The 12317-nt window shown below is 39.1% G+C and overlaps 2 protein-coding genes across 4 annotated transcripts; one reads left to right on the forward strand and one right to left on the reverse strand.

The window, feature by feature from the left end:
- The first annotated feature begins 1202 nt into the window (after positions 1-1202).
- Positions 1203-10768, forward strand: LOC148727750 (uncharacterized). Of its 3 annotated transcripts, XR_015988868.1 has the most exons (14): positions 1203-1369; positions 1515-1634; positions 2139-2190; positions 2768-2902; positions 3218-3300; positions 3382-3458; positions 3820-3873; positions 3984-4037; positions 4261-4447; positions 4696-4869; positions 5266-6957; positions 7991-8149; positions 8691-8763; positions 9343-10768. XR_015988868.1 is itself a non-coding variant. In XM_088725571.1 (11 exons), exons 1-11 carry the CDS (start codon positions 1349-1351, stop codon positions 6895-6897), a joined length of 2589 nt encoding a protein of 862 aa, XP_088581697.1. In that variant the 5' UTR covers positions 1203-1348; the 3' UTR covers positions 6898-7228. The 3 variants fall into 3 exon arrangements, 1 of the variants encoding a protein (XP_088581697.1); XR_015988869.1 differs by lacking the exon at positions 7991-8149; XM_088725571.1 differs by lacking the exons at positions 7991-8149; positions 8691-8763; positions 9343-10768 and having other exon boundaries at positions 5266-7228.
- A 351-nt stretch (positions 10769-11119) lies between these two features.
- LOC111339048 (B9 domain-containing protein 2) lies at positions 11120-12296 on the reverse strand. The gene has a single exon (XM_022945626.2). The coding sequence runs from the start codon at positions 12247-12249 to the stop codon at positions 11719-11721; it is 531 nt and encodes a 176-aa protein (XP_022801361.2). The 5' UTR covers positions 12250-12296; the 3' UTR covers positions 11120-11718.
- Positions 12297-12317: the final 21 nt, after the last annotated feature.

A 12317-nucleotide genomic window follows, 5' to 3' on the forward strand; every position in this document is an offset into this window, starting at 1 on the left:
TCAAGCCCAGCCATAGCCATCGATACCTTCTCAAAAGTTGAAGGGGCAGTGGTTGCATTTCTTTTTTCAAGACAAATAAATGTTCTAGTCCATGTATTCCGAACAGGTATGCTTATACAATCCCCTGTCGATGTTGCCACTACACAATGCTTAGGTGCAGGCTGTTTTACATTCCTAAAGTTGGTGCTGCTACTCGTACGGCTGTTTTTGGGTGGTCTGTGACCAAAAAGTCTTCTTTGTTCTTCAACTACTGGAAGTACAGGTGCTGTAGGTTCGGAAACTTGTGGCCGATTTTCGATTTGGCTGACAGCAATAAGTAGATTTTCAGCACATGACTTAAGCAAGTTTTTGGTTTCTTCATCACCCATTTTCTATGTGATGCGAAAGAAATCCAGGGTAAAACACCAAGAACAGGTGATCTTTTCTCTCTTTATTTTAATTTTATGATATTGCACTTGTCAATTCCACCTATGAACTATCATGTAAACAACAATCCCACCTCAGGGCATTTGGATGGCTTATGTATCCCCTGAGAGAATTTTCTAAATTATTCAAAAGGTAAAATACAAATGCCAGGGGTTAGCCTGGGGGGAGGGGTATGGGAGGATGGGTACAGGTAGTAAACTGACTGATTCATAAGAATACAGGCACTTATACTTTTGTTTCTTGTTTAAATAAGAGCTACATCAGCTATTAATGTTAAATTTGGGACCTGTTTACCACCTCCATCACTAATAAGACCACAGTTTTGAATTGGACAAATCCCTCCCATATGGAAGGTATTTTCCTCCCCTGCTCCAAATAAAAACCATGAACCGTTCCCTTTCCTATCTAAAACTATTTTTTTCTTTCCCTTGGAGTGTTTTTAGAGGCTAGGGTTTGTCAACCTGATTTAATATGACTGTGGTAAAGGAGTACACGAGAAGTTCATGAGTGATTTGCGAATGTATCTGGTGTCCGTTTTATCTGAGTTTGAGAAAATTCGATGGGTTGGAGATATTACTGAGTACAATGTCTAAAGAACCATGCGTTACTTTCATGAATAAATCATATTCCAGGGACATATATTAAAGTATAATTACACTTACCTCTGTCATCTTTCGACGGGCTCCACGAGGAAACGGAAGAGCCTGCGCCTGTGTTCTGTCAGCGGATATAGTATACCAGCAAAGCATCTTGGGTATAATGATCGATTTGATTTAATATAAACGATTTAGAAGAAAACTGATCGATTTGAGTTAATGTAAACGATTTAATTTGTTCGATATAGAAGGGAACTGATCGATTTGAAAGATACCTAATCAATTTAAAAAGTATCTGATCAAATTAACCCGTCCGCTACGAGAAGATGGCACTCGATTTAGGAAAGGTTTGTTGATTGATTTGGCGCTATGGAGCTCATTTTGGAATGTTGATTCTCGATTTGACATGTTGAATTTTGACAGTATAAACGCGCCATACAGGAAGACTTAGTAAGAGTTGTTGACGAAATGTTTTCTTTTTTTTGTAAACAGGAGCGAGCTCTTGGGTTCAGATACGAGGGAGCTGGTATCAAAATGGAGTCAGAGCTTCCTCATTTGGTCTGCATTGATGATGACGTTCTCAGTACAGGAGTAACCCTTTACCACTTGAAGGTAGTGTAATTTTCTCATACAGAGCTCTGGTCTATGAAGTGTCGTTAGACTAAGATCAAAGTGCCGAAGACGTCCTATCAGAAGAAAGGAAAGTATTAGAGGGAACCATTGAGAATGCAAAGTGAAATTAGGTCATCTATCCGGAGCACGGGAAAACGCGTGTTGTAGTCGTGGATGTGATTGGTTGTATGGATGGCGTGGGTTTTTAAGTGTTATTACGGCGCGAATTAAAGCAAAACAGAACCTAATCTCGGGCTTCATTCGAGAGTTGATTGAAAACAGCTCAATTCCTTTCGCCCTTCAAGGCAACAGGATGTAATTTGCTCTTTTAACAGTAACAGGAGATCTCAGAGTTTAATTCAAACGTTAGCTGGTGGAACTCATACATTTAGCAAGGAGATGCAGAAACATGAAGAAGCAAGATAGCTTCTTCAAAGATTGCATTGTGTTGTCTTATTCTTTGTGTCAGCTGATGAGTGGGTTTTCTTTTTCTTTGATTCATAGGATGGGATGACTTACATCGGAAGAGAGGATGCAAATTTTAATCCTGATATAGGTTGGTCTGAATTTTAATCAGTCAGCCTGCGTAGCTGGTGGTTTTCGGATACCCGGGGAGCGGCGAATTTGGCAGTGGACCCTGTCTCCTTCCCAGTCCTCTTACGGGATGGGAAAGCCTTGGCCGCTTCATACTGCTCGTTACGCAAGTAACTTGGTAGCATGTGAATGAAAAGAGAAAATTGCTATAGCTAGAGTTTGTTTTCATCCTTAAAGCTCGTCGTTAATGCTTATTCAGAAAGCTGGCGAGATAAAAGCAAGAAAATCAAAGCATATCGGAAAGGTGATCCCAACTGTTTAACCTGAAAGGAAATTCGTGAAATACAAGATAGGGGAATTTGCTTTTCTATTACGCACAGACATCGTTGATAGTCATTCAGTGGCCATATGAACTCGAGTCGCAGTTCTCGAAAGACTATCCTCACTTTTCATCTTAAAAGTTAGTTGTTTTATTTTCTGGATTTTAGAAGTTAGTACATGATCATATAAAGGAAAACACGTTTTGAAAATCAAGCAGCGTTGACAATAAGCCTTTTGACAGATATTGATAATAAAATTTTCCTTGATACGTCCATCAGTGTTATCAGGACCTGGTATTGAAGCTGAACATTGTATCATGGAGAGTATTGAAGGCACAGTTATTCTTCATCCAATCGCCTCCCTGTGCCAAGTGAATGGGCTTCCTGTGGGCAAGTCACAACGGATTAGTCAGGGTATGTGTACTCTACACCTCCTCAACTTACACTAATCTTTTACATCCTAACATTAGTTTGTATATTCCCAGCACTGTTCTCAACACGTTTCCTAAAGTGCTGACAAGGAGAATTTGTTTAACAATCAAGGGCTTATTTAGCTGTTGATCTTTTCCGTCATACTCGTGACCGTAATGTATGACTCGGGTGTGATATTGTGAAGGTAAATTAGATGCTAACCATTCTGAGGGTCCACGGGTGATTATTTTGGTGGTTGTTGTTGTTATTACTATTGTTTTATTGTTTTATTGATAATGTCTGTTTCTGTTAACGCAGGAGATGTGATTTTACTTGGAAAAACGAACATGTTGCGGTTCAACCATCCTCAAGAAGCTGCTAAATTAAGAAAAAAGCGATACGTGAGTAGTTCTGTTGTTTAAAATTTTCAAAAAGAAGGTGAATTAGGAAATCATTTTCGTGGTTTTTCTTGATCTTTGCAGTACGAGTCGATGGAGAATTTAGCAGACCTTAGTTCAGAGCCAGAGAGAGAACCTTCTTATATGTTCTATAATGCCGGGTGAGTATTAAATGATTTGTGATTTACTATTTGACAATTTGTAACACATGAATATTCTCGTGCCTATTTAAATATACCATTCTAAAGGCAGTTACTTTCACAATATTAAGAAAATTACCTAGAAGAAATGAAGGTGAACTTCGTTCTTTCCTTTTGAGTACCGTTTGCATCTAGCAGGTTTAATAAGCTTTCTTGTTAAAAAATAAAAATTACTCACTAAACTCCTGCATCCGTGTTAGTGTCTCAAAGTATGATATGATGATAAGCCGCCTGCTACATGTGCCCTGTAAGGTCTTGAGAGCATTTTGTGATGGCAAGTTTGCTTATAACAGTCAATTTTTTTTTTTTTTTTTAAATTTAGCTTGGAGCTTGACCGTCAATATCGGGAGGAAACTCGGAGAATCGAGGAACAGAGGTAAATAGAGAACCATGACGAGTAATTTTTGATTTTTAGCTATTTTGGGTTGTTAGAATATCGCTCTAACTCCTCCTTTTATTTTATTCTATTTTTCTCCCACTATACAGACGATGTCTTGAAACTCAGCAGAGAGAAGCTGCCGACAAACTCGAGGAAGCAAGGTTTGATGACTTAATTTTGCATCTTTGAACCACTCTTGGTCGATGTACGAGCAGAAGTTGTTTAATTCTGGTCCAGTAACTATGTCGTTATGTCCTTTCACTGCATTGGATATGCCAGAATGACTTCGCAATACGCGTTGCATCTGACCTAAATACTCCAACGAAGCGGAGTTTTTAGAAACTCATTGGGATACATTCATTTAAGTTGGGCTTTTTTTCTCAGGCGCGAACTAGAGTTCCTCCGCTCCCAGCAACAAAGGGCTTCTGAAGTTCGAAGCGCAGAGGAGGTGGAGCGAAAAAAGGAACTAGAAGCGAGTCATCAGCAGTTAGAACTACAGAAGAAATATCTGGAGGAGATACGAGAAGAACAAGAACTGGCGCGAAAACGAGCCGAGGATGAAATTAGACAGGTATTTTGAATGAAAATAGGGTAATTTTAAAATAATATGGAATTGCAATGATTTTGTTTCACATCGCGCTGTGATAGGTCCAGAAAACGCACGCCTCCCTCTCAATCAACAGGTACAAAGAATTAACTGCGACTTGGTAATTTACTGTTTCTCATGTTTCCGTCAGTACCTCGTTTTGCACTGAATTCTTATTTGCCCTTTAAGACATTTTTCTCTCTTGTGATCTCTTTGTTGCGCGATTGAACCAGGTGAAGGAAAGGATCCGTCAAGAACAAGAGGAAGAGAGACAACGGCTGGAAGCTGAAATGCAGCGCCTCGTGGCGCTGGAAGAAGATCACAGGAGAAAGGTTCATATCAAAGAGCAGGAGATGGGAAGAATCAAGGAAGACCTGGAGAAAAAGTGGGACCAAGAACGAAGACAGGTAAACTGCGAGAACTACTACGAAGAATGAAGAGGAAATAAAAATGGTCAGAGATTTGTAAATTGCGCAATGGTGTGCAGGGTATGACTAATAACTTGTGTAACAGGGACACATCAAAGGGATATAACTTGTGGTTAACTTGCTGTGGGGGAATGTGGTGAGCAGACTTTCGGAAGGTGGTGGTAGGTTGAGAACGCCTTTGTTAAGAACTAACATGACTGGCTAGTTGGTGAAAAGGAAAGTGGCATTTTTACGAGTTGGGTGTATAAGCCTTATCCTTTACTGACCAATCAAGCCATCTTAGATTTAATAAGTAATCTTATGAAACTGGAATTTTCCCTCACAAATCTAGCTGAAATACCATTGTATTTACTTTAATGTTAATATTGTTGTTAGGTTGAAATGCCGAGGGAAGAGGTGGCGAAACCTCAGCAAGAAATTGAAGCTAAATCACAAGAACTGGAAGCAGCTGAACGGGAAGCAAGGGCCGCTGCGCAGCGTAACAGCGTCGCGTCCTCATCTGGAACTCTTAGCCCTTCTGCCAGCAGTGATGCCTTGCAAGAGGCTGCAGAAGGCAGCGAGGAATCAGCTGAAGCAGCAGCGGAAACAAAAGCAGAAGCGGCTGCCGAAGCAGCAGCTCGGGCGGATCCTGACGAAAAGTCACAGCTTGAGGTACTTCGTGAACGACTGAGGCAGCTGGAGGTTGATGACGAGGAGCAGCGAAGGGAAGCACAGAAAGAGGTGGCACAGGCTAAAGATTCTGTGCGGCGAGTGGAGCAGGAAGCGTTGGAGGGACTCCGTAGCCTCACTACTGGGAAGTCAGCCATTGAAGGGGAGTGGCGGCGGTTGGAAGAGGTTCAGGCCAAGCATAAGAGAGCTCAGGAACAGGCTTATGCCAAGATTAGGGATGTGCGGGAGATGCTGGAGAACGCGGAAGAGGTGGAGGAAGCTTCTCTTATCGAGAAGGAGAAGATGATCATGGAGAGAAGAGCAGCGAGGATGAAAGTCGAGGAGGCGAGGCGAAGGTTGGAAGAGTTAGAAAACAAGGATAAGGAAAGTGAATTGACAGAAGCAGATTTGACCAAAAAGAAAGAACTTCTAGAATTCGAAACGCGGGAAGAAATAAAAGATATCAGAGAGGAACGGAAGATTATAAGTGAACTACTGAACAAACATCAAACAGCGTTGCAGAAAGCAACGCTGATGGTGACGGAGATAAAGACCAAGCTTGAAAAACACCTGGAAAGCGAGAAGCTGATCCTGATGCCGCTACGAGAGAAGGTTGAGAGCTTGGTAAGGAACGAGCTGGGACCCCTCATCGAATACGAACAGGAGATAGAAAGAAGGTGTGAAGACGTCGATCGCGAGGGTCGAGAACGCAAGAAGCTCATTTACAAGCAGAGGAGGCGGATTGCGTTGCTGGAACGACAGCACAGCCAGGCGCTTCAGCAGGCAGAGAAGGAGACTTTGAACGAAGAGGAGCTGGAGGAGTTGGAAAATGAGAGAGAAGCGGAACGAAGTTTGATCCGGAAAGAGAAAGTGCGATTGCTTGAGCTCGAGAAGAAGCACAAAGAGCAGCAAGAGGTAGCAGAGCTAACGATAGGAGAGGCTGTACAGGAACTCGAGAAACGGAAGGGCACCGTCAACCAGCTGCTGGAAACTGAGAGGCGAAAACTCGCAGATCTGGAGGCCGTACATAAGGAGACGCTGGAGCACGTCGAACAAGAATTAGAGCAGCGCTCAGAGATCCTGCACCGAGTCAAGGATAAAGTGCAGAAGGACAAACGGCAGCTGGCCAAGCTTGATGTGAGGCAACAACGCTGTGCAGCTAAAGCGGCTGAGGAATTGTTTCTCATGGCGGACTTGTTGGAAAAGGAAATGAGTGATAAAGGAAAAACAGACGAGCTATTAAGGATCAAAGAACAGAGAAAAAAACTGCAGGAACTGGACAAACAACTGAGAATGGGAGAGAAGAGAGAGAGAACCTCAAAAGATGATCAGGAGAATCAACAATGCATTCTGCAATAGACAATCCCAACTGTTCTAAACTTTCCTGTGATTTGATTTTCCTGTCTTGTCGCAAAAAAGGTATTACTGTTAGTTGTTATAGGAAGAGCCAATTTAAAGTAAGTAGGAATCAAAAGTTATCTATATTAAATTGTCTTTCCGTCAGGGAAGCCTACTGAGTTTAGTTTCCGGTTCATTGTGTGTTGAAGTGATCTTTCCTTCTTCCATACATATCTATAGCTAATGATATTTCGCTTTTGTGCACTAATATAAGAATGTCAGTTGAAGGAAACGCTTCAACTATGTTTTTGCAATTATCTTCATTATTCGGAATTAAAAATCTAGTCAAGAACTTGTTTTGATATATTTAACTTTCAATTGAATCCGACTTACCTTTCGAGATGTTATGTCAAATGTCGTTGAAGTGAGGAGTTTATTTAAATATCTTAAAAGTAAACTGTAATTGTAAATATTTGAGCCAGTGAAAGTGAAAGTTGTACATTACCGAAAGGTAGATTTATTTCGTTAGCAATAAGAAGGCGCCAAGGTAAAAAATAGATTAAATTGGGTAATTGAACTAAAGCTTTTCATGGCAAACATTATTTAATCTAAAGTTAACTTAAATGCCCCTAATCCAAAGAAGATTGTATTTATTTCGATGAAATAATTTAAGAGTTAGTTTTTTTCCTTTTCAAATTTCCTCGGCGATTAAGGCCGACAGTGAATTGTATAAAATACTAATGTCCCTGTTGATAGGGTATCAATAGTGGAACCATGATGTAAAAAGAAATATGTGTTGCTATCAGCAGAACAAAACAGTCAACACTCCTTGGGTTTTATCCCAGGGATTTAAATCCCTGAGGTTTCAAACGGTTAAAGATCCGCAGTAAACACAGTTTTCCCAAGGAACAGAGGAGAAAAATAAGTTAGATTGTATCCGCTGGAATGTTGAATGTTTACAGAATTGTAGGATGATGTGCCCTTGTGAATTATCAATCAAAAAGTAAAAATCCATTGAAAGTCAAAAAATGAAATGTTATGGGATGAAATTTGCGTCTGTTTTTTCTTCATTTCCGTCAGTTTCGTTAACAAAATGTTCCTTCGTCGGTAACAGGTCACGGACTACCCTGCTGGCAGAGGCGTTTATTTGTTAATTTCCCCTGCGGTTCACGTAAAAATAAAGTCTCATAATTTTGGCAGTAGCCTTTCAACTCCATGAGTGTCTGTGGCGGAATCTCTCCTTACAAATATCAGTGCTAACAACATCAAGCAGGCAAGTGACAGTTTGGTTGTTTTGTTCTGAGTTTCACCCTTGTACTCCCAGGATCACATTAGAAATTCTCCTTACCATTTGCTATACAATTTTCATGATGTTATAGTTCAAGGAATTGGGTATTGGATCAACTAATAATTCCCTAATTGATATTTCTATATATTCTCACCACTTGTCTGCTTGACACTCTGACTGTTGATGTGGTAAAGAGAAATTCTGTCATGGTCACTCATCAGAGCTTAAGGGTCAGGTCATTTGCAGGGCGCAGAATGCCAGGACACATTTGTTGCAAATCTGATCTAAGTTGGTAATAACAACATGCTCTCTAAACCCAGTGTTCTGACAACCCTTTTTCAGGCCCATTAGCTTTATGAGTGCTGAACATCTGATGTTATAAACAAGTTAAACACAAAGAGGAGCTTTTTGTGATGAACCATGGTACTCTTATCCACCAATAATTATGTGGAGGCTGTTAGGCAATGATTCAAATTCCATTCATCAGCAAGAGCCAAAAATCTTAATTCTCTTTTTTCCTTTGTAGGGAAAACAAGCTTCAAACCTGGCTGGTGGGTCGGAGTTAAGTATGACGAACCGTTTGGAAAAAATGACGGCAGGTACTAAACTTCAAATTTGTAGATGTTTTTATTTACTTCTTATTTAGCATCTTCCATGGCTACTTTTCAACAAGATTGAATGTAAATGTCTACAGGGTGGTGTAGTTTAAAAATCATTTAATTTTTAGTTCATTCCTTAGCCAAATTATGATCTTGAGTTTTTAAATCAGGATGGAGGAAAAAAAATCATTTTAATGGGTTTTGAAAACATTACTTTTCAATTAGAGTTAAAAAACCCAAAACACCAGGAGAATGCTTATGCGTCAAAATGTCTGTGTTAGCTTTATACAACTAAGTTTTTAAACTTGTTTTTCCTTTGTTTTAGATAAATTACAATCTTCATAATTCTGAAAAAAAGAAATGTTCTGCAATAATTTGAACCTGAATTCTGTGAACTATCCTCCAACATACTTTCTACTCTGTCTTTGTGAACTGGATTGCTGCATGATGCCAAACTTACTTTCAAATTTCAAAGCAAAATGTTAGACAGCAGTAGGGGTACTGTAGGTACATTTAATTTAAGTCATAACATACCTCAAATGTAATGACTGGTGCTGTTAATTTTTTTTCCATTTTCAGTGTTGCTGGAAAAAGATACTTCACATGTCCACCCAAATATGGAGGATTCATTAAACCCAAGGATGTCACATTGGGTGACTTTCCAGAAGAAGATTTAGGCTTTGAAGATGATGAAATGTAAACTATGAACATGTCCCAAATTCATCCCTCTTTGCTTCTATAATGTATAAGGGGGGCATTTGAGTTTTAGTCTTAGCACTAAGAAGGCGATTGTGTGCCAGTGTGGATTGAAGCAAGTGCAAGATAATAGTGATTTAGGGCTCTACACTAACTGTAGCCAACTAGCCACAGACTAGTAGATATTCAGTTTTGGTCAGTGGTTTTTTTATTTCCACTAACCAGTTTGGCTAGTAAACAAACCAAAATTGTTGTAAGATTTAATTTGTCACTAGCCACTTGGCTAGTATGTTGAAAAGTTAGTGTTGAGCCCTGTGATTGATATGTCATAATTGTTGCCTTGACAGCATTAATATGCCCACTGTTTGTTATTTATTTCAAGTTTTTGAAAATCTTGAAGGATTCAAGAACAGAGAATGGATTATTGTACTTTTTTATTATAAGGCACACCATTCTTTTTAAGTAAAAACCTCTGCACAGTCTTAAGTTTTTTCTGAACTTGAGCTGCATCTTACTGCTAAGTATGTGGTGCAAAAAAATATAATTTTGCCAAATTTCCCCAATAATGTACCTGGCATTAAGTTAGTAAATACACACAATTTAAGACAAAACATGTTGGCCATTGACAGTTAACTTGGTGGTTCTGAATAGGTAGTTCTTCTTGTCTGCTAAAAACATTGAATTTTTTACTGATCAAGACCATTCAGAAAAAGGCCACTTTTGTAAACAAAGAGCTTATCAGCTAGATATCACAAGAAGGTCAATTAGTTCACAATACACTAAACTCATAATATTATTATGTCTTTTTGGGAACCTAGTATGATTATTGAGGGTAAGTTTCTAAAGAAACGTTGGTGCTGTATTGGTGGGGGAGTATAACAAGATGATTTGGTTTTATCAACTGAGTTGATAATGTAAAGTGGCCACCACTAAGAGTTTAGAAGCTGAATTTTCAAGCGTTAGCCTTTCATCAGAGCAAATCATGATTAATGTAACCTTAGTGCTGGCCCTTAAGATGATTATGAAGATCATTATGTCGAATTCTCCCGTCTTATTAAGTTAATACTTTAGGTTAGCCTCTTTTCATAATTTTAATATACTTGCTCTGTTTTATGCTTATTCTATTTACCAGTACTGCATAGTATTTAGCGTTTTCATTGTGAGTCCATCTATAGATAAATCTTGTACTTGTAAACTGACCTTAGATCTCCCCGCCTTGATTAGTTCATAAGCTATTTGGGGGGAGAAACCAATATACTTAGCTATATTTCTGATCTTAAATAAAAATTGTTGTTGTTGTTGTCTTAAACCTTAGAACTGTACAGGTGATTTCTTTATTTATGAAAGTTCCTCTTCATTGTAAGACTCAGTGTCATTTTTAGTATTATCTTTTAAATTCAAATTTTTAAAGGGAAAAAGTGCATTTGCAACTTGTAGTAGTTAGTTAACATGATACTTGACAGGTACATGCACTGGTAAACAGAACAAAAATTTAATAAAAAATTAATGTCCTGTGTATTTGCATGGTTCAAGTATAAACCCTTTCCACCCTTTTAACATCAGTCTCCATATTCTCCCTACTTTTCTTGATACATTTTTTTTGGTGCTGACAAGGAGAATTGAAAATATTGTAATCATTGTAGGAATAAAAGGATTAATCTCATCTTTATGTGCTTTATTATCTCCCTGTCTTAGTACACATTAAAACAATTAGTCTCCTTGGTGTCAGTGGCTTCTGGTGGATATTTACCCGACTCTGCTGTGTCAGCAAATATCCACTTGCCACCTCCACTTTGGTGAATAGTTAAATACACCAGAATATTACTTTAAATATCTGTTATAATTATACTGTCTTTAGGGCTTTTAGCCCTCATCATGAGCATAACAGGTTATTATACAGGACAGTGTTGGGTGCTACCTTAACTGGTAAACTGAATTGACATCAATAACTCAAACGTTTTCAACCAAAGAAGTACACAGTTGAGAAAAATTATGATTACAGTTCGCTGTTCAGTGACTTTTTTAGCGTAATAATTCTTCCTTGTAGAAACCCTCGGTAGATTGATAAGCCAGGGGGGGAAGGGGGGTTATTTGTAGAGTGTGTTTATAGTAACTAAAATGTAGCATGTGTGCAAAACCAAAGTGGCCGGGTTTTCTGAAGTTGCTCCACGCTTTACATCTTTGTCCAACTATGACAAAATTTAAACTAAATTATTTTGTTTTTAAAACATAAAAATTACAAATGTTGAAATATTTCTGCTAACATTCGACCCCAAACTTGTCAAAGTTTCTTGTTATCACGCCTAACTGCAAATGTACCGAACCCATGGCGATCGTTCTTAATTTATATCGGTCTCCACCACTGTAGATGACATCGGAAGTTTTTAACTGTGGTGCACCGCCGACAAAAAAGCTACGAAGCTGTTCAGATTTGCTTGAACTTATAGGTCGCCATGTCACGCAATCAACATTGTGAGTTCCAGGGGACGTTGGCACATGGCAGTAACCATAGCCATAAATCTCGTTTCGTCCATTAGAGTCTTGGTGCCACACTTGAAAATGGAACTTGGGCCATCCTTTGAGCCCTTTTGTGGTAAAATGTAAGTCTATTGGATGGCACCATCGCGCACAATCTTCGCTCTGTGGGTTGTCCACTTGCGTCTGGCCTTCTTTTTGTCCAGCTAAAAGTTTCCACAGACCGTCAACATGAACAGACCATTTGCAGTATAGATTATGCGAGGGAAACCCGCTTGCACCGATTATTTCGCCAATAACATGTACTTCCGCCATTACCGTTTACTTTGCAAATTATTTAGCAACGGAAAAATGATGTAAACATGTCGGGCTTTCTATTACGC

Source organism: Stylophora pistillata, chromosome 6 (genome assembly GCF_964205215.1).
Source record: "Stylophora pistillata chromosome 6, jaStyPist1.2, whole genome shotgun sequence".
NCBI classification, from domain to species: Eukaryota; Metazoa; Cnidaria; class Anthozoa; order Scleractinia; family Pocilloporidae; genus Stylophora; species Stylophora pistillata.